A 23,521-nucleotide genomic window follows, 5' to 3' on the forward strand; every position below is an offset into this window, starting at 1 on the left:
ATATTGCTAAACAGACATCGCTAAATATTCTGGAAACTTTTCAGACTATTTAGTAGAAGAATTAAGTTCTGATAAAAGTCGCTGACAACTCCAGCAAGATTCCACCCTCTTCAATTCCTTCCTCTAAATATTTATTCTTATTAAAGAAGGTTTCGTACGTTTGTACAATACCGTAGCGATATTAACAAAGTGTACTAGAATTTTTCCAGATTTTTTGAAACATCGGAAGGATTAGACTGGAACGTGAAAGGTCCAGTTTGCTCACAGAGGGTTGATTTGCCTAAAATTTCTCCGCCGCCTTTGTGGCTTTTCAATTTTCCGACCTTAACGAACTTTGAATTAACGAGAGTTAATTCCATGCGAGTTACTAGGAGTTGGCGAGTACATACAGAGAAAAAGAGAGGAGGTGAGTGGAGCGCGCGTTCTACGATAACGAGACTCGATAATTTCCACGTCGACGCAGCTCTCCATCAAAAGCGATTACTTTTCAAAGAAAATAAGCGTGGCCGCGGGTAACGCCCACATTTCGGGTATAACTCACGACAAGTCCTTGGCATTAAATATGTAAATGTTCCAGAGGAACGACAGCAGCGGGCGTTTAATTCGTCGGTGAATCGGCAATCGCGTGGACATCTCGTCAATTGGATTTCGGTCGGCGTTCCATGAAACCATTGGCCGGTAATTAGGTTGCGCATAATGATAACTGGACAAACACGTTGTCGGTTGTGTTACGTTTGTGTTGGCCGCGCGATTCCGTTCTTTTACGCATGTACGTGTGTGTTTGTTTGCAAAAAGACAGACACTCTCGTCGGCGACCGATTAAATTATTATTCTTGCAAGAAGCTCGTTAATAGCGCAAAAGAAAAATACGCGGTTGCGCGCAGCTTGTCGTCGATGGAATTGCTCCGATCTTAATTGCCGCTTCTAAGAATCGGAAAGGAAAAGTCGAAGGGCTCGTTCGCGCACTTCGTTCTCCGGCCACATCTTTTTTCGACGACCATCACATTTGCACATTAATGAACGACTGCTTGATTTATCGCTTTGTTCTTCTCTTTTTTTTCAACATCTCGCTTGCCTTTACTCCTCGTACGTGTGTAATTCGCTTCCTCGTTTGGATCCGACGAAATTTGATTTTTACGTTATACTGCGTCACGCCGATACTTTTTATCTCTCAAAAGAGAAAAACACGCTTTTGACGATTTAACGACTTCCGCTTTTTTTTTTTTAAATAAAGGATCATGTTGGCTGACAAACAATGAGAAAGAAATACGATCAAAGTATGATCACTGGGAAATACGAGATTGGCTTGCAACGGGTTTCTACAATCAAACGAAACAGAAGATGTGGACGAATCTTGTTTTGTTAGTCATGTCCGCTATGTGTATTAAAAAACATGGACCTAATTAAGCTGAGGGCAAGGTTTCTGTGAGAGCAATTAATTTACTGAATCGAGTACTCTGCTGTTAATTCAGTTTCTTTCATCGTGTTCGGTTTCGTCTCTATAAATTTCTCGACACCATGAAGCATCCTGTGCCTATATGGTATTCCTTTATCGATCGACTTTTCCATTAAAATATATTCAAAATACAAAAATATTCAGTATCGAAAGAATTTTTTACTGAAATATTTACGACGTAACACAAACCCTCGCATGTACGATTCTTACGTATAGAACGAAACGAAATGACTCATAAAACACTATGAATTGGTGTGTACGGAATAGTCAACAAGGCCATACTTGAGACATTAAACTGGTTAGTCGTAAACAGCTCGGTGGAATCAATTACATCGAGCGTTGTCACAGTCCTCGATGTCTTTCCTTCTATTCAAAAGAGGTTTCAGCTTTAATCCATAAAACTTAAATATATAAAAAATCTCAAGGTGGCAGGAAACGTTAATAAAATTATAACCGGCATCACTTCACGAATATTCCTACGAATATTAAAATTACACAGAGCAAAATATTTAAACTTCATTCGTGAAGTTGAAAGAAGTAGAAGGAGAAGCTTTGGAAAGAGAAGGAAATACTAGGAATAAGTTAATGAGATTACAATTTCATGATCTTTACGACTATTGAAATTTTACGAAGCAAGGGATTCAAACTTTCAACCATAAAATCGAAAAGAAATAACAATTCTCAAAGGAGGAAAAGGAGAATTAATAAACTTCTAACTTTGTAGATTCTACGAATATTAATGCCCCACGGAGCAAGAGATTCAAACTTTAATCAGTAAAATTGGAAAAAAAATACAAATTCTCAAGAGGAGAGAGAATTAAGAAAAAGTTAATGAAATTATAACATCGTACGTTTTACGAATATTAAGATTATACGGAGCAAGATTGCGTAATCGCAGTGTTCGACGATGATCTTATTTAGTGATTTTCTTTCTCGCCGGCAAGCTACGCGATGATCGTGCAGGCGCGTGCAAACGCGTCTGCGTGCGCCGCATTTACGTGCCAATGACTGTAAACAGCGAACGAGCGGAGTAATTTGTGCGGCACGCGCGTGTCTGAGTACTCGTGCCAATCGTGTTATAGTAACGAGTGCAGGGCTGATTCCAGTTATTCGAGAGGTATCGAGCGTTTTTTCGCTAGCGACCACGTTTGAATTTCCGTCTATAGTGATTTCAGTCCTTCTGTTCAATTTATGGAAGGTCACACGTTCAATTAATTAATCCTGCTCGATCCCATCCTGTGGTCACTTGAACGAACAGTAATCGTTACTTTATCCATGTCATCCTGACCATTAAGTGGATCGATCGCGTGTATCAACTACATTATCAACAAGATTAAACGTAGAAAATTTCTCTGAAGAACGTTAAAACGAAAAGCAGAAACAATCAACGTTTAATTTAAATTCGAGAAATTGAAAGAGCAAATCCATAAGATCGAACGTTTACCGATAAATCGTGTCTCGAATATAATGGCGACGATAAATCGGTTTAAATGCAGAAAATAAGTGTTGCACGGCCGTGAAGAAGCGATCGGGAGATCACGAGAGAATTCGCAAGGCACCGCGGAAAAATATTGCCTCGTTAATGTCTGTACCAGCACTTTCGGCCACTTGCTTCGCTTATCTGTCGCTCCATTTGCATGAGAAACTGCAATCTCGACGCGATATTCCTCGGAGTCCGGCAGTGATTAGAGCAGCCTAAATGCGAGGGGCGTCTCTGGACCGCGGCGCGACGGAGAGAAAGATCACCGTGTTCCACACGTTCGTCCGTTCGTCGTCCTCGTGTTCCTCCCCGGGAGAAAGGGAGGAGCGCCGCGAACCGAATAACTCCTCGTGTTACCTTGGACATTAAACGGTCATAAAAAGTTCCGACCGCGTCGGCCTATTGCAATAAACACACAGCAACTGGCGACCAACGTGGTTCTCCAAGTTCGTGGACACTCGCTCGTCCACGAATCTCATGACGAATTGTTGAAATGATATTTCTTAATTTATTATAATATTAGTTGTTTACGGTTGAAATAGCATTTTATTTCGTTGCTTAGCTAGGTAATTTTAAAAATTACCCGCGATTTGAATATATTAAGCGGATCGATAAGTTTTATTCCTCTTCCTTTTTTATAAGGAAAAAAGTCAATTGACAGAAATGTCAATTAAGCAGCCTTCCTGACGTTTCATCTGTTTTGACAATTTGTTTGCTTCATCGTTGTTGAATCTTTCATTCTTGTAACTAAAATATTCTGCCAGTTTGTCTTATACGTAATAAAATATACGCCATATTTTATCTGTCTGTGATTTATGAAAATCTTCAAGTAAAGTTGTACATGTGCTATATTTAAAATCTGATGACGAAATTTCCAAATAGACTTAATATTTTCACGCTTCCCAATCTTCAATAATTTATGCTATTAACAATGATTTATATTATTTTATATCAGCCAATATTAACGATATCTACGTTAACAGATTTCAATAAGATTCAAAGGAATATTTCACATTTAACAAATTAAAAACAATAAAAAGAAAGAAAGTGTCGAATCCAGTTCCACAGAGTATTAAAGGTTTAGCCGTATCTCCAACTCCGCTATATGAATACCATCCTACGTGTCTTCCTCCACCGTACACCGTAATTAATCTTGCTTAAAAATTGAATATCCACACAACCATTATTATACCCGGGTGAATAATCCATGTAGACGGTGGGAAAAGAAAAAAGATTGAGTTTTCGAGTTTCCTCCGATACAACACGAAGGTTCTCGCTTCGTACAAAAATGGTACCTCGATGAATCTCCATCCGCCTCCGTGGTTCCTCCGGCACACCGACGTACACTTAGATTGAACGGTGGTCACGTTACACCCACGTATGCAACGTGTGTCCATGCAACGATCGTATACGGTTTGTTGGTTAGTGTTGAGGCTTCGGAGGCGGGCACGATGCTTAGAAGGCTATAAAAAGAGAAAGCTGGACGGTATAGAGGCATACACGCACTTACACACTGGCGTATAATCGACGGTGGGTGTGCAACAGGATCGTGTAAGTGCGAGCTGTAAAACGTACGACAGGATTATCCTAAGACCGTTTCTTAACTGCCAGCGCGCATTGGTCGTGTTTCCTACCCAGAAAAATAAACGGTATAATAAAATTTTTCGGGGATACGCTTTTATGAAATTGCGATAAAAACTCTGGCCAGCAGTCGGTCGAAGGGGATTTTTATGTAATTCGTCCGAGTAGATGGGTGTACAGATCGAGACTCTCATCCTCGTTTTGCGGCGGTGGTGGATCGTAAAATTCTACGAAACGACGAAATTTCGTACAAAGTCGGCGCAATAAAAGAGTTTCCAGGCGTCTCAGGAATCTACTGGCCGATTTCACGAACTACCAGCCCTTCGTTTAACGAACCGGCACCGCGTGTAATTCTTGTAGAATACTAGGAACAGAAAGGATCTTACCGATCTCGGAATTTGCATAAAACACCGGAACGATTTCTTTGAACGAAATCACGGACGAAAGTAGGTAACTACAAGGAATCTATGTCGGCGATGAAAGTGAATAACGAGCTGGGGCCAGATTGTTAGGCACAGAAAATCTTTCGATCGACTTACGGTATTTTTAGAATTTTACATAGCCGATATGCTTTGCTATTTCTGATTATTCCGACTTTGGCCAACTTGTAACGTCATGTATGTAAATACATTATCGTTCGTAATTAGAGAAATTTAAATTTACAAAGATGAATAGAATGTACGCGATACGCAAAAATGTACAAAACACCTGAAATAAAATACTCGTTACGATATTTAATGAGGAAAATAGATCTTTATACTTCTTCGGTTTTGCTCATAAAAATATTTGCATAAAAATCTGCGATCTATTATTCAAAACAGTATCAACAACCAATGGAGTATTTGAATAATTTAAACGAAGTCTAGAGACGAAATAGAGGATCGATATAATCGATAATTGATCAAAAACAATATCCATTATTCCACTAAAGAATCGTATGTGTTAATATTGGAAAGGAACCCTTATTTAGCTTTTATATTGCATTTGAATATTTATTTTATATCCGTGATAAACGTGAAGTAAAATATAAATCGTTCGAATAATTATGAGTGGTACTATATATAGTTGGTTGCTTAATAGCGAAGCATGTCGTGCGCCTAGAGCAACGACCAGCGTAATTATCGGGCTGTCTCCCACCTTTCTTGATCCAGCGTTACGCTATTCACCGCCACGCTGACACCACGAACACGGAACAACGAACAACTTAAAAGAGAGGGGGAGAGGGAGAAAGAGAGAGAGAGAGAGAGAGAGAGAGAGAGAGAAAGATCGCCAGTGACCCACAAAATTAGGATCCTCGCGAGACGCGTATAATTATTATAGTGGGTCATATTCATTGTACAGACTCGCCTGAAGATGACAGGGATAATGAGCAGCGTTCAGCGAGCCCGTATAATTATTCGACCGTAGAATTATCAGGTCTGGAATAATTGGTGATAATTCTCGCAATTTGTATTGTTCCAACGCGACGATGTTTTAATAAATCGTTCTCGCCTATTAGGTATGTTTCCCATAGAAACGAGTGTTTCGCCTATTTTACAATAATATCGATTCTATGTACATTCTCATTCATAAATAATATTAGCACATTGTTTTATGCAACTGATACGTCACAAAATTTTCTTCGTGATATTACAACAACGAAAGTTAGAAGTTACATTAAATTTTATAATGAAATTTTACTAGTTACGATTCGCCTGATTATCCTATTCGATGCAAAACTGTAAATTTATAGAAGACAAGTTGATAATCTATGTGGTGGATAAAAAGAGAGCTTTGCGTTTCGTCCCGGGACTACCGCTGGACTCGTCGGTAAGGCTATGTTCGGTAATCCCTGCCTTAGACGTAGAGGGAGTCTCGCTAGGTGCGGTATTTGTATCATTCGCCCGTATATTCGACCGCTAGCGAAATAAACAGACTCGTTGTCGTCGTAGCCCTCTGGTGTTGGCGGTTGGTACCCGCGGATCGCCCGGGAGGTGTTGCGCCGCGTTGATGCCTCGACCTGTCGACGTCCTATTGATACCGATCCGCCACATCTATTTAGAAGCCGTAACTTGTCAATTTATTAATAATATTAGTTGGTAAATTATTGTTCTAGAAGCTTCTGCTAATTTCATAGTTGTATCATGAATTTATTGGAAATTTAGAAAAATACATAGAATATTTATAACATGCAGAAATATCTATAATATCTAAAACAGAGTACTCTCGTTGTAACATTTGGCGGATGAAGAAATCTTTGCTCAATTTCTACTCTAGTTCTGTTCTTCTATACAAATATAAATTAGTCATTAATAAGTTTTAACAACTCTCGTAATGATTTTTCAAGTTTATGCCCGTCCTAATATTTCTGAACAGGAATGTATATTTTTCATCCAAGTTACGCTATTTCGAGGTAATCGGGTCTACCTCGAACAGTCGCCTGTCGTCCTTAATCATTCGATTGGATCTAATTCGCCTTCATATGATTCTCCGTCCCGTCGTCTTCGTTGTCGGTTCAAGGGCGAGTAACAAACCATGTACGCGACGCGACGTTTCATTTCTCTGTGGAATTATTATCGAACGATGGTAATATAAAATTGGAAGATTTTCGAGAGATCTTATCGAGATACAGAGAGTTGGGTTTTTAGGGAAAGGGACCTTTCGAAAGGGAACTCTGTCAGGTGCTTGCCATCTGCCGTCTGTCGACTGTCCGTTCAGGGAACTAAAACCTACTACGAGGACCCTGTTTATCGCTGCCAGCCGAAAACAGTAAAGTTTGCTGTTGTTCTTCGAACCTGGTAACTCGAGAGGATCGTGGCCGCACGAGTAAATTGACACGGCCGGAATACAATTAGAATTTCCGGGTTCTGAAAATTATCTGACACTTCTAAATAGTGAATACACTCTATGTTATATAAAGATCTTTAGCACAAGAGAGATAGATAACGTACACAGGCTCATGAATGTATTCAAACATATAGCACAGAAGACTTTTATGAATATGTTATGAGTGTTATACGAAACTTTTTTGAAGTTTCATTGATATTATAATGAGATACGACTATCGTGTGGTTATATTAATAAAATCTGAAACCAATCTGAAAATGTCTGTCATACGAAAGGTACAAGATATTTATTCTACGTTTGTTTGAAATTTTACCGATTATATTAATATTCACATTCGACGATACGAATATCTTCGTGAGTCGGTGTATTTCAATCTGGACGAAACGTTCGTGGCATAAAAGAGAAGAACGATCGAGCCATCGTTTTAAATGAAAATATTTCGGACACGGGAAATTTTGCATTTGGAATATAAAGCATGCTAGATATATACCAGTGTGTATTCGGGATACAGGGTACCATGTATTTAGGCCACCCTGTACAGAGCAATTTGTACAAGACACCGTGTATACAGCTATATAGAGCTATATAGAGCACGCTATATAGGCTACTATATGGAGTGTATATAGAACGTTCCGCATAGAACACTCTAATTATATCAAACTCTGCAATAAGCGGGACGTTGTGCGTTATACGATGTTCCTCCCATTAACGATCTATTCTGTACGATAGGAATCGTATGTAATCTGCTATAAAGTAATGGAAACATTCCATCTCATGTAACCTCTAGTTGATTATCCAAGTACGAAAGAAGTATTAAGTCGCTTGGAAATGTATTCTATATTCTATACAATACATTATAAAAAATTCTAAGGTACTTCAAACTTTCCACTCTGCATGTATTCTGTATTTAGCACTTCAGGTATAGAACGAACTATTTGTCATCTGTCCTTCATGCCTCAAATAGCATTTCTGTTAGAGCAATTCGTACTACAAAAACTATTCTATACGAAAAAGACCCTACTGCAAATAACACTTCAAAGTGCTTCAAACGCATCATCTTGCGCACACTATCAAACGCTGCAAGTCTACAGAAGAACTATCCATTAGTATTTTCACATTGCAGATTGCATCCCTACCGGAACAACTCGTTTTATGAAAACTATTATACCCAGAAAAGTACTCCACAGTGCCATTGCATGCACTCTTCATCCAATACAAACTACCATCGACAAATAGGAGGAGCTATCACCTATTGCAAATTCACCACCGTGTTGCAAATCGTATTTGTATCAAAACGTCTCACTTTATAAGCGATATTGGATCCAAAATACGATACTCCAAAGTACTCCAAATCATTTTATGTATCCTCCGTAAAATATGCATATGTACTTATGCCAGTAAATGGAAAGAGATGTCCGTTACCTATTCTCCATGAGTCAAGTGACATTTGCGTCAGCGCAACCGAAATTACCGAACTTTTAATTTCTTAATTGCATTGGGAGAGCCTAATTTAATAGAGGGAACGGAGTTGGTATTAGAAGAGCGATTACGCGAGTAACACTCGTTTGTCGCGATTATCGCGCACTCGCCTCTCGAAGAAAATAATTTTAGGCCTCGAGATAGCGATCGTCCGCTAATTCGTCGCAATCGAGAACAATTTACGGCTCGACCTTCGTTTATTGCCGCCGGTGCAGCGTCGCAGCTGCGATCCGTGTCACGGAATCGTCTCGCGTGTCTCGCGTGCCTCTGGAAAAGCATCGACAGGATCGGCTCGTGCTCTCTCGACAGAACGAACCGGCCTGAAAGGGTACCAGTAGGGGGAAGGGGCAGAAGTGGTAATGGCTAGAGATGCTAAATCCGCGCCTCTTCGCTCAACACGATGGATAGAAGCGGCCTACATTTCCGGAGACGAAGCGACGTGATGATGCAACCGCGAGCTAAAGCGTATACAGGTGCGGGTGCACGCTGTTTCGCTTGGAAATGAAATTTAGAATGATACATAGACCGCATTCCGACGAATGCAGGAGAACCTCGATGTAAATAAAAGAGAAACACGAGTGTTTTGCGGAAGAACGTTGGCATTTGCGGTACTGAATGATTAAGGGAGAGAGTTTCATGTTTCTGGGGTTGGGGGTCCACCGTTTAAAAGCTGACTGTGTAGATGTTTGTTCGCTGGTTGTTTATTTAGGGCGGTAAGAAGCTTTTTAGTTTGGCTTTTTAAACACTTTGTCTTTGAAATTTTATCATCCATATTAAATAGGAATGTAGGTATTTTTAACATTTGGAGTTGTATCGATTTCTTGGTTTGGTATATTGATATTTTGTATTCAGGATTGTATGAATTTTTTAGTTAAGTACTCTATTTTTGAAATATTAGGGGAGATATTTAGGTATCTCTAGTGCTTAAATTGGTGGCTTAGTCTTTACAGTCAGGTTTAATGTTTGTGATACTAGGAATTTGTTGAATAGCTACTTTTAGAGTTTGGAATATTATTAGTTTTATTGTTCGATATTGTTGACATTTGGAATAGTGTAGTGGAGGAGTAAATAATATTTGCAATGGAACGAACTTTTCTGTTAAATATTCTTGATATGTGGTACGTTATTATCATTTGGTACATAAGTTTAATTTTTAATTGACCGTCCTTTGAAGTTAATTTGAAGTTTGCATTTAGTACATTTTTAATACATTTTGACTTTTGAAGATAATTTGAAGTTTACCTTTAGTACATTTGAAACAATATGAATTTTCCAATTAGATATTTTTGTTCTTTAAAACGTTGCAAATTAGATATTTTTTTCATCATTTTTCATCATTTATCTTCTAAGTTCAATTTTCAACTGTCCATTCAAAAAACTTTATCCCAGTGTCCAAGATGATTCAGAAGATAAGAACCCATCCACTTGAAGCGATTCGTAGAAAACGGTGAAGATTCGATAAACAGATAGTCCATGAAAAACGTCCAGTACAAAGAAGAAGTTAGCAGTTGTAATTACTATGGAAATGGGAGTGAAGATGTCGAGGAACTAGTGAATAATTAAAACGACAAACGTTTTGGTAAGCACCGCTCAAAAATGCTGTGAATTCATTCGGTAGAGAAGTAACGAGTTTCGGTGGTTGTACATTTAAGCATTGATTCTTTCGACACAGAGGGAGACGCTCCCGTTCGATGACAATAGAGAGAGGCGATTATTCAAAGAGCCTCCGGCTTGATGGCAATCCCGCTAATAGGTTTTTCAGATTCTTTTCTGGCAAAGCAAAGATTCGTTGAACAATATACCATTCAGTTCTCGTGGAATAATAACAGCAATTTTGAAATGAAAAACACAGATATGTGGCTGTTTGAGTTTCAGTTATAATTTGTTCATCTTACAGTCTCTTAATTCTATAGTTTATGGATTCTGCGTTATAATTGTCAAGCCTTCAAGAGAGGGAGTGAAAGAAAAGTGTTCTAGAATATTAATATAAAAATGTATAATAAAACTCTGTCGACATTGTAGACGTCGTTCTGCTGCTTCGAGTCATCTGACGGTCTGTTCAGTTTTCCATAATACTTTATGTTATACTTGCTTTATCGTAGGTCGGTAAAAGAGGATTCTATATTGCCGATATTCTTTCGGCGGGAAATAGGAACATTCGTAGTTCTTAGTTTGCTTAGTCGACCACAAGCGGCGGCTACGCATTGTACGAGGCGCCTCCATTCCAACGAATCTCTAGTTACCTTCTTAAGGAAACTGAAGATCGATTTTTCTCGCGTCTCTGACCAAACGTTATTATCGAAATAAATACGTTCGACAATCAGTCTTCAAGCATAGATTACATGAATCATAAGAAACCAAACAAGAGAAATTTATTGAAATAATCATTAATACTACTGCGATAATTTTCGCGATCAGAATAGACATTTTCACTTTTCAACTTCGCATAAAATTTTATTTCGAATGTTGTAAAGTGATTCGACATTGAAGTTCCATTTGACGGATAGCGGTTCGTCATGTAAAGGAATTTTTTTTTCAGAAACAAGCCACGCACAGTGCCAAAGGTTACTGACGTCTATTGGCACAAAAACTTTAAGGCGCCATCGTGTGGCTCGTCTACACTTTAGGGTTTGGCATTTGAGGTCGAAGAATCCTTATTTAAATAATTCAGTTCCCTTATTTACCCTCCGGCGTTTTATCACTATCAGACGTTTCGCCAAAAATCTGAGCAGAGAAGAGAAGTGTTTCGATTCCGTTGAAAACAGTGTTAGGTTATACTAGATTGTACTTTCATTCAGCTGGATAAGAAAAAGAAAGGAGAAAGGATTAACGACGATTAGAAAAATCACTGAGGCCGCGTCTTGACCCCAGCGGCAAAACAAAAAGCTGACCTAGTTAAATTCTTGACAAGCTGGCGGAAAAGCGAGCGTTGACAGTGAGCCGCTGAATCTGCATTCCCCGTGCCTGATTAAAACACTAGTAATTAGACCTTGCAGCGCGAAGAATTTCAATTTAATGTCGCGCGTAACTCTAAATCCTGGAAAAATATCCTTCCTTCCCGGTTTAATATCTTTCGCCGGAAGGGAAATCAGTTTAAAAACTTCTTGCGCTGCGAGCGCAATCTCGAATCTTCCTCCTCTAATTTTTTATTGTTACATTGGATTATCTCATTTCTCATTTGTTACACCTCGTTTCGTAATTGTTAAATATTTTGAATTTTTATCTTGAAATATTTAATTTAGGTGACTTAATGGTAATTCAATGGTCGAAAATGGGAACGGAGAATGATTTGATCAGGCTTCAGACATCTCCAACGTTATTTAAGTTGGATGGATTTCCTCAGTTTACATACTTAGTAATAATTTAAACACACAAGGCCAAATTATAGTAATTGTGTAGTATGATGAATATTTTGTTAAAGAAAATTGAGATATGCTAAATTGAACTAGATTACAAATTCTAGAGTATTTTTTTGTGCTTTTGTATAACAGCTCTTCAGTTATAGAAGCTAATAATCATATAATGTTACAGATATTTTTGTTCTTTTCCTGTAGATTTAAGAACGATTCTCACGTAAGAATCTCATGACGTGAAAGTCTCGAGACGAGCGAAACTTGAGAATCGCCAGAATTTCTGAATGAAAAAACAAAATGATTTATGCGTCTGTGGGAATAAATAGGATGGTGACACGAAACTACAAGCCGGTTTCATCGATTTTCACGTCAAAAACAACAATATCGTAGGGATTATTTGCCTTGGCGTTGGTCTGTTCAGCTTTGACAAATTTTAGTAGCACGCTGGCCGATTCAACCTAGACACAACCCAGACCTACTTATCGATTACAATACTCGTTTATAGCCGATGTTACCTGACTCATCAAACCCAAGTCTCCCTATAACATTACCAGCAAGCTGACTTTTCCAATCTTCGGCAACAATCTTTTTCACCAGTCACCCTCGCAATTAGAACCTTTCAGACTTCTATATTTTCTTCTATAGTTGATGGAACTTTTGTTGATATATAAGAAAGATTTCGTTTCCGGCTTCCCTTCAGAAAGCACGGTCAGTGATTCACGAGTGTTGGGATACTTATTAATCTCATACAAAGTACGATAATTAACTGGACTATATAGAAACGATTAATAGATTAGAATTTTATGTTCTTGTTCCTAAGAACTATAAAGATATAGAGAATATTATTTATTGTTCTACAGTAGGAAAATACCAGTTCTTGTTCGATTATCAGATAAAATAATAGAGAATTTATCGGTATTTCTTTATTCATTTGCTATGTTCACGAAAATATGAATTTACAAAAATTCCGCAGTCCAATCCATGGTCCAAGCTATGTAGTGATTTTTATACTCTTCTCAATTTTCTAATCGTTTCACGAATTTGTTCAGTAAGTGTTCGGATGTTTGGGAATGGGGATGCACGTCCTAAATCATGGAATGTTATCGAGGAGTATCGGCTCAAAAGCCAACGGGCTGACTCACATTCCGCGGTCTCTAGGAATTACCTCTAACCGGCTGGTATTCCTCTTCCCCATGTTCCTTCGTTGAACGAGGAAAATTACGACGGCTCGAGCACTCTCCGGCTGGCTGGCAGAGTTTTCGGTGTGGCGGCCACCGTTTTATTTATAGCGGAGGAGGTCGTGATGCGTTCCAAAAGCTACTCGTCGCACCAGTAGCACACGTTCGAGCGTACCGGCCTTTCGTCTCCGTACACCCAGTTCTCACCGATCAGTGTCTGTCCATTTTACTTGTTCGAGACACGGATGAAGAAAGGACGCGGATGCGTGTTTCGTGAATCGAACCTCTGACCGCGTGTAAATCGTCCAAGAAATCGTGTATCCCCGTTGTGTTTCTTCAGTCATCTCGTTCGGCGGACACACGTGACTACGTGGATTTTAACGTGGTCGAGACACGCAGTGTGTTAGCAGAGTAACGTAAAGTGTTAGAGAATCGATTTCTACGGACGAAGAATTGTGGTTCTGTTGGGAAAACAGAGATAGTTGGGTGTAGAGAGATATGAATGAGCGTGGGATGCATTAAACTGGTAGTGGTAGGTCCTCTTACGTTTGTTTAGCCAGTAGTAGTGAGTTGTAATATTAGGCCGGTGCATGTGAAATGTTCTTTCAGAGAAAACTCTGACCGCGTGTGGCTTCTTCGAAATATGTAAAAGACAATGAATGAAAGTAATTTTTATTGAACGAACGATTACGTAGCTTTATTATTCCAGGCCCATCAGAAGCGTTAAATTCTTAAATTTGCTTCTTCATTTATGAGTTCAAAAAATCCTGTGACTGAAACTTTCTTTAAAAGGTTAAATTTCCATCTTCATTCCTGTTTCTCTGCATCTCAAAAAATTTTCATTGAATTTTCTCCAAACATAAATTCATATCAGAGAATCGCAGGATTATTACGATTCTCCATGACAATCAATAACAAAGTTTTCATATTAGTCTTATAATACCTTCGTAACATTAAATATACATAATTTATAGGAATTCTCATTGGTCTCTCTTCATTGGTCCAGTTGATAATTGGCTTGATGACGACAGAGCAAAATATCATAAATGTTATTAACCGATGAAACATTCTGTACGCACCTATGCATAATATATAATTGTAAATGATTCAAGAATAATTTATATCGCTCCCACATAACATCTCTCTTACAATAACATATATAGTTGCCAATTAATTTTTAACTCCCGATATACATTTCAATATTCCATTCCCACTGCCCCTTTTTAAAACCTAAAAGTTCGACTTGAAAAGTCAAGGTTAAGGCCAGAGATTTATGCGTTCGATATACCCCCAAACACGTCACGAGCAATCGCGTTTAGCGTTCGGCATTGATCCAAAGATCTCTCGAACAAGCCTGTTAATCGTTTCTATTCTTGAATCCCATACCTCGCAAACAATCGTTTCTCGTTCCTTGAAACTAACCACTTGCCGTTGAAAGAATCGTAAAAATCGAAGAAAATCGAATTCCGATGCATCCCTCGCAATCAACGACAAAAACTGAATAACAGTCTGGCGTGTACATGCGTGTGAAGTGAAAAGCAACTGACAGCCGGCCCGTGATAAATGCGGTTTAGAACCAGGACCCGACGTACTTCGTGCCGGAAGTCGATGGACTCGCGAAGCTGACGAAAACTGATCCACGCAGGCGATCGTGTAAACGGATTTCGTTCATCCGATTGTTCAGCCTTCTTTGTATCGACGAAAGTACGTGGTACACGCGAGTTCTCCGCCCTTTTGCGAGTTTCCTGCGATCCGCGCAACCGGAAAATGGCGCATCTTCGACGACCAGCTAGACGGGAACACTACAAGCCCTTTGGCAGAAGGAAGGTAAACGAAACTAGACTAACGAGCTGTTGTACTTTTTTACTAACTCCCAATTTGTATCGGAGGAATTGCAAGTAGAGTGTGACGTTCTACTTGCTTCGAATTATCGATCCAGTCTTCTCAATTCGACTATTTTTGCGGATATCGAATAAATTAGTAAATTGAGGGACGTAAGAATTCTGGTGAAACAGCTAATGTCTAACACAGAGATAATATTTCGAGGCATTTTTCATGACTATAGTAATAGATATAGCGATTTGGTCTGTAATTGATTCAAATCTGAGGAAGGGAATATATTAATGGTACTTTTTGAAATAGAATATATCGCATAGTGTGGTTTATAACGATGGCACATAATCCACTCTAATTTGAGGAAAGGTATTTGGTCGAGTATAATGCTTGGAATGGAAATGTATGTAGTTCCATTTATTATGGAATTACGTTCCAATAGGTTTCAGCGATATCAGAAAAATTATTACAATTTAACAGTCTTTCTAAACGTTACTTTGAGGAGGGTAGATAGGGAGGACATGTATAATCTTGTTAAACTCGAAAGAGTTAAAATGAAAATGGAAGAAAGGAATGAGATTAAATATCGCCCCTTTTATATAAAAATTGTGAATGTGCAAGTTGTTGGCTGCTGTGGTAAGGCATTGGAATTTCAATGCAAATTCTAATTCAAAGTGTGTATCAGTGCCAATAATGGTATCGACGTAGTCGATATAAGATAAGAAAAAATGAATTCGACGGAACGTACTAAGAGTGTAATAAGATTATTTTCATAAGTGTGCCTTGTGTAACCGATCTATTCTTAAAATTCTACTTTAAATGACAGGATGCTCTAATGCCGCCTTTCTACTGAAATAGCTGCGACGTCCTTCGTCGGACGAGTGTCCTCTTGGTCGCCAAGTTTGCCAAATCAGCCTTCTGCAATGTCTGTTTTGCATCATTTGCAAATTGGATATGTCTTCATTCCTTGCATATAACCGATCAAACGTGTGTATGTCTACCACTTTCTAGTCGAAATATCGAACACGATAATATAGAACGAGTAAAGCTGTATAAATCTTCAATTCAAGGATGCTTCGATTCGATCAGTTTGCGGTTGCCACACGAAACAGACAATTACGTCTAACTTTGAACTCGTGCCACTCTGGAATCTTATCTCTTAATTATGTTCGTCTAATTAAGAAAGAAGGGCAGACGTTGTTTCTTTACTCGAAACAAGACGCTCTTCGTCGCGACATTTACGTAATAATAGCCTTTCGGTACTGTGTGTCTGTAAAACAGAAAACTTTAAAGGGAAGAAGCTTTTTCGTAATAGCCCCGACGATTCCGGAAGAAAGATTCAAAGGTGAAAGAACGACGCGTACAATGTATGGTAGGTTTGACCCAGTTCCTGAATCAACCTGTAACTCACGCGAAAAAAAGGTCTCGTTGATACGAGTCATAGGGTTTTGTTGATAAATTGGATTCCCTGACAATTCCGTCATATTAACACGGAAAATCCGGTTCAAAATCCTTGTAGATTCAATCTTGTTTGTTGGAATACCGAGCTTGTCATCGATCATTAATGTCAGAAATTCAATTAGTCGATTGATTTCCACTCCCCTCTCGTTGTCAGGGTAATTCATCAAATTCTTCAGTTTGTCTAGTATTTGTAACGTAATTATATTCAAATACAAATGAAATAATCTTGTTCTTAGGAAAAAGGAAAATATTCCGAGACGATTAATTTACACTTATTTTTAAATATTTATTACAAAATGAATGAATTATATCTAAACGTATTTATGAACTTCCTACAGAAAAGATAAACCAAGATAAATCGAGATAAACAATGCAAAGCGTTGCAAACGATGCCTGTTCAATAAATTAATAAGCAAATTTTTAGAAACACACTTATAAATTTCCTAAATAAAAAGGAAAGGTAAATTCCAATCCAACGTGTACGCAATCATTCCAATCAATCGATATATACATATTCTACTATGTTTTACTTTGCCTCTAGAAAGATTCGCTGTCCAATCAACGAACCAACTATTGTGTATCCAATCAGAAACTTATCAATTCTCTAAAGAAAGAGGAAGAGAAATTCCACGGTAAATCCTAATCCAAAAAAACAATCCCTACTTTGCATTCTAAAAAAAAATCTGCTATCGAATCAACGAACAACCTACATCCAAACACAGATCTACCGATATATTCCTCAAAAAGAACAAAATCGTCCAATCTAAATTCCAATTCAAGACGCACACTCCACAATCTCTGAAAAAAAAACGTCTATTCTCCACACGCAGAAAAATCTATGCTATGAAATCAACAAACGCAACATCTCTGCCCTTCGTAACGCGGAAAGCTGGTTTCTATTCTGGACCGGCCTTCTTTGACCCGGCAAACTTATCGGCTAAATATTCGATTCATCCGAATGACACACTTTCGGTCGGAGGAACCTTTGACCGCAGAGCGGCGGCGAAGACGTCTCGTGGTTTCGCGATTCGACTCCGATCGTCCTCGGCGCATACACGTTACCAAGCGCCTAGTAAGCGTGTATACGCATACACACACTCACATAAATGTATTCAAGAACGCGTGTATTCGTACAGTTTGATAGGACACGTTGCCTTCAGGGTGCAGTGGCCTGGCGTTGTCGTGTGGGTCGCAATGGGTGGCAAGGATCGGGACGGAGGAGGGGTTGTGGATCGATATAGTTACGGGGGTGTCGTCCGGCTTCCTCGGTGGCGCCACAGAGCGGGTGAGTCGGCAAACCCTTAGGCCGATGTATCAACTAACCCAGGCAGGAACGCGATTCGAGTTCGCGGGGACGTACAGCACGTAGTGTCAGTACGCGAAGAAACGTCGTCCCCCCATCATCGTCAAGTCGCGCGTGTGCCATTTCGAAACGACACCGATATCGCATTCGCAAGTTCAGTGTGTTCGAATAAAAAATAAAAAAAAAAAAGAAAAAAGCAGAAGAATTTCAACGATCCACGTTGCATCGTTCCACTGGAAGGTGATCGAGGAATTTCAATTTGTTTCATCTCGACGTGCTTCCTGTTCTACTCCACGAAGGGAACACGCGTAGTGCCGGGAGGCTCGGCGGACCACGCACGCGACCCCGGCCACTTTTCGACGTTTCCAAGCTGTTGATATTTGTTTTCCTTATCTACTTCCGCGCGAGACGATCGAACGCAGGTATACACCGTTGAGTAACATAGAACGCGTGGAAGGAGATTCGTCCAGTCACTGGTCAGACGGGAGGAAAACCGGGCTAAGGATGAACGCAGGCAGCAGGCTTTTACGATAAATGTTGATAACGCTTCGCGGCGGGCCGAGTCGATCGAATGAACATGAACTCGCCACTCCACGATGTCGTTGACCCGCTTCCGAGAGCGTCCTCCGCTTTCATAGACCCCCGTTCGAGTTTTCGTGGATTCGCAACCCGTCTCGTCTCTCTCGAGTGTCTTTGAAGCGATGAAACGTCTACATCGCTACTTGGATAGTCTACATTCTCTCTCTCTCTCTGTCTCTCTTTTTCTCTGTGTTCGCCTTTCTCCCTTGTTTTTCAAGCGTCTTTTCTTTTTTTCTTCGTTTTTATTCCTCCCTTTTTATGGTGCTTATCGTCGACGCTCTTTGAGCAAATTACGCGTCGTTGTTCGGAGGAAGACAAAGAGGACACTTGGCTGGATAAGGACATCCTATTATTCTTCAAAGGACACTGCCATTATTCGCGAACGAGGGTTTCTTTCGACGTGTCCCTCGGAATCTTCTTAACGCCACGAGTAATAATCGCGCGATGATATACAGAGGGTGTTATCTCGATAATCGTGAATCGTTGCTTCTCGCTGAATAATCGTCCACTGTTTACAAAAGGATAGCGCACTCGACACGGTACACTGTAACAAAGGGGTCAACGAAATCGATTGCCCTCCCTCTCTGATAATTCCAGACAGTCGAGTCTTTTTTTTTTTAAATCGTAACGTCCTCGATCCTCCGCTGACGGATTTCTAAGCCTACGACGTAGATAGAGAATACCTCGCTAATTAATTATCCAGAATGATCGAGGGAATTGCGTGACGTTGCTTCGTTCGTTGCTCGAGAAACGTTTTCTATGATATTAATGTAATTTCTATTTTCACGTCTCATTTAGCTTTCCCGAAATTTGGAAATTCCGCGAAGGAATTTGCTCCTTGTTCCATAACATCACGTGTATAATCCATTCTTTGACCATAAGTCTGGAATCCTCTTAACGATCTTTCATCGTGACCACCCATAATCGAAGCCTTACCAGCTCGATCCTTCGGTCTCAGCTATTAAACACGTAACAAGGTCTTTGCACACCGTCGATTTACATAAGCGTCGTATCGTCTGAACGATGTTTCAATCTAGTTCGAACCAAGACTCTCTTGCACGATAATTTATTAACTAATAATATTAGTGAACCGACGAGTGACGAGTCGTAGGTTATTGACTTCAAGCGCTCAATTTTAGAATTTTGCATAGAAATTAAATAATCGGTTGACCTGTAATTTATAAAATTCATTTGTATAATTTACTTCTTTTATCTCAATCTATCTCAACGAAATTTTAATTAGTATCTGACTGAATAGTCGCGATCTGAACGACAAAACTTTTTTAACCTGACAAGTATTTTTCATCTTTGATCCTAGTAAAATTTGTTTACCTTTGATTGTGTCATATCAAAGAACAATGTCATAAAGCAATATTGAAGCGAGAAGATTGATAAAAATCTACTTACCGGATTTTTTCTTGGGATAACACGCAAATGGATAAAAATCCGCAGTCAAGCAACAGGGCCACGGTGAACGTTTTGAACTTCGACTATGTGATCAAAATGGATCGATTAAAGGCGTTCATGAACAAACGATGAAATAAACCTCGGCTATATACAGTGGGCTATGCTACAATGAACTAATTCCTTCTAAAACTTTGTTCATTGTAGCATCAGTTCGTTCTAGCATACATAAAAATACATAATATATATGTATTCAAGGATAATCGGTTGCGAGTATTTTGCTCACTAATAATTAAAATTATATAGCAAAATAATTAAAAGAATTATATTTCGTACTACAAATAATGAATAAATAAATGATTCAACTAAACTAATAACACAATGAATAATACTTTGTCACGTTCGTTATGACATCTTCGTTGGTTGTAGTATTTTGACCTTATTCGCAGCAATTGTCATAGTTTTCGTTGGTTTTAAAATCATTCGTAACGTACCCCATTGTATATATAGATGATACGAGATGGCCCAGTAGTTTCCATGTTACGTGACCAGACTTCGCGACCGATCAAATCGACCGTGTCGAGGATGTTGCAGGCATCCACGTCCACGGACAACAACGCGATCTCCAACCGTCGTTACTTTAATTGCTACGATGTAATTAACGGACGAGCAGTCGTTAGGCGAGGTCTCGGAGCCAAAGACGAAGCTCACGGTCTCCCCTCGTTAAGATCCTCCTCTTAAGAGCAATTATACCAGCATATTTTGTGACAGCGATGAAACGACCGCCAGTCTGGCACCGACCAACCGGTGTCAATCTCTACCAGACGATTCGTCGCGAAACCATTAGAGGAGAAGGAATAGAGTTATGGTGGTGGTTGCTTAGATCCGAAAAAGGCCTTTCTTGTAACTCTCCTTGACCGTTCTTTAAGTATAATATGTAGGAGAATAAAAAGTCTTAGAGTATCTAGAGAGAGAGAGAGAAAGAGAGAGAGAGAGAATGGAAAGAAAGGATACTTAGGAAATATCATGAATTATGCGAGGGTTTTTGTCGAAATTTAGACGACTGTGACGTATATTTGTTCTGAAGCTTTTCTTCCGCTATCTTCTCTTTTTTGGAAGTATATAGTGGATTATATAGATGAGCGAGGTTATATGTTATTACATACTGGTAAAAGTGGATTAGTTAGATTTTAGAGGATTTCGATAAGAGGACATATATTTGGAAATTTTGAATCCGATAATCTCCTCTTTGATTTAGTGAAAGTAACAGAGCAAAATATTCGATACGTTATAGACTTTGTCTAGAAGACTCAAACCACGTGGAACATAATACACTTGACCCATTCGGACTACACTTGATCGTACGTTAAACTTTGTACTACCATAAGGGAATATCTGTATTCTAAAATTTTGAATCCAGTAACGTTTCCTTTGAGATTTGATAATGGTAGTAAAATAAAGCGAGCCCAGAAAATGTAAACCATCTAGAATATAATATTTGAAATATTCAATAGAGAAATTTTAAACAACTGCAAGAAGATCAAATAACATATCCAATAATATAATTTCCAATATATTCAATAATACAATTAATACAATTCCCCTCGAAATTTGATAAATGTAGAAATTTCGAACCACCATCGTATCAGTATCGTGTCTGCGTTCATCCGTCAAAATCTCGAAGCTTGTCACATTGAACAAAGAATCTCCTTGTCGACAGCGTGTTCGAAGCTGAACACGAGGAGAGGATCATCGAGAAGCGATCTCGTCTCGCGGAGAAATCCGCGATGGACGCGAAAGTCGAAGCACCAGGTGCGATTCGAGGTGCGATGAAGCTGGAAAGCTGTGAGTAGAAACGCGACTGGCGTTTGGATGGCTTGCAAACGGAAGCGGAAAAAGTCGTGGAAGAGCGCCTGAGGTGAAGTTCCACTGGCTGCACGGCCTTCGCGCCGGCCAGCATGGCGTAGCAACGCCGCGAAAATCCCACGTTAAACTTTTACCAACGGGGCAGAGTCTATTGCTAAGTTTGTTCCATTGGTTGAAAGAACGAACAGAGCAGAGGAGAAAAAGACGCAATGCGGTAGCGTGTGCTAAGCGAGAGCTTAGCGGATCAACGTCGTGCCACAGAGCCGGTTCAGAGAACGAAACTGGGCCATAACAGAGTCGAAGGGCCCCGCGAAGGTGGATAAAGCCACTCGAACAACGGCCCTGGCGACGACGGCGTTGGCTTCCGGCGATGATCGGATACAATCAACACAATTCTGGCTACAACAAGCTATTCACGCAGGTACACTACAGACAATCGTCCTTTCAAGTCTCTTTTCATTGTGTCTTGCTATGGTCATAAAAGAAAATTTGGTAGAGATTAGTTGACACTCATTGGGAATTTTATGTAGATACTTTAGAAGATCCTTTCGTCATCTCTTTTACTCTTCTTTTATATTTTCTTTCTCCATTCTTCATTGATATTTTCCAAACTTTCCTTTCTTCAATTGTCAGTTTTTGTGATTGTTAATTTTAATGTTCTTCCATTATTCAGTTAATTTTCAACTAGATATCATTTGTTTCCATACGGTTTTAAACATGAGAATGAAAGAAATTCATATTAATAATTGACGATCACATGGTAAAACGTATGACAATTTGGATGATTTTATGTAACTTTTATTTAACGTCTTAAAGGGATACAAAGTAATTGAGTAAATGATATATGAATTTTTTGAAAATAGATGATATTTTGTAAGAAAGGAATAGTATCAGTTCTTCGTATAACTAATGTTATTAATATTTGTTAAATATTCAAGATCATAAAAGAGACGTATAATTAATCTAAAAATCAAACGAAAGGTTTAGTGCAGAATTGATTGACGATATATTGAATTTCTATAAAACAAGGAAATTGTCACTCATCGTATTCATTTCACTTATGGTATTCAACTATTATATCCATATTGAAACTTGTAGCAATTAACTGAATTAAATTGAAGCTTCCGCGAACATCATTATTTATATTCTCTCAATTTAATTAAGGTGATCGTTCTCGTTTATATTCCGAAGAAAAACGATCTCGTTTTAGCTTTCACCTTAATGTTATTTTTTTTGTAATACACGACACAGGCACACAGGTAAGGTTATAAGAAGATAATACTTGTAACGCGTACGGCGTACACGTTTCATAAAGGGTGTCAATGAATCGGCCTCCTTACACAAAGTAAATTAGTTGCAAGGGAGCAGCGTGGAGCCTGCGAAGCGTCTTCATACATTTTCTCGATTTTATAAAGGATTTTCCGTGGCGTGCGATGCGTCATACAAGTTTTACATTAATCAGCCTGGCGTGAAATAAAACCGGCCAGGCGTGCTATCGTTGCACAGCCTCGATCCTTTACGTTGCAATCTAAATCGATCTGGTTTACATTTTGAGCGTGAAACCGAGCGTTTCCAGTATGCTCTGTTGCTCCTGCAGCCGCTGTTTTCGTCCTATTCACAGACTTCTTTTTATCCTCCTTTTATCCGCGTCGAGTTTTTAGTACTTTGTTTGCGTTAGCTCGCCATTCTTCTACACTTAACGTTTACTTCATTTCCATCTTC

At 39.1% G+C, this 23,521-nt stretch overlaps 1 protein-coding gene across 16 annotated transcripts in view; it reads left to right on the forward strand.

Moving 5' to 3' along the window:
* LOC117216378 (voltage-dependent L-type calcium channel subunit beta-2) overlaps positions 1–23,521 on the forward strand; it is a 93,727-nt gene that overhangs the window by 48,111 nt on the left and 22,095 nt on the right. The window contains exons 1-2 of one of the 16 annotated variants that reach the window (XM_033463050.1): positions 17,986–18,372; positions 21,654–22,220. The exons of 12 other annotated variants lie outside the window; for them this stretch is intronic. In XM_033463050.1, the coding sequence (XP_033318941.1) occupies positions 22,170–22,220 (51 nt within the window). In that variant the 5' untranslated portion in view covers positions 17,986–18,372; positions 21,654–22,169. Of the gene's footprint in view, positions 1–14,512; positions 15,181–17,985; positions 18,373–21,653; positions 22,221–23,521 lie in introns of those variants that run through there. 3 more of the 16 variants (XM_033463051.1, XM_033463052.1, XM_033463049.1) reach the window with 3 other exon arrangements.

Source organism: Bombus bifarius, unplaced genomic scaffold (assembly GCF_011952205.1).
Source record: "Bombus bifarius isolate JDL3187 unplaced genomic scaffold, Bbif_JDL3187 scf7180000010271, whole genome shotgun sequence".
In the NCBI taxonomy this organism is placed as follows: domain Eukaryota; kingdom Metazoa; phylum Arthropoda; class Insecta; order Hymenoptera; family Apidae; genus Bombus; species Bombus bifarius.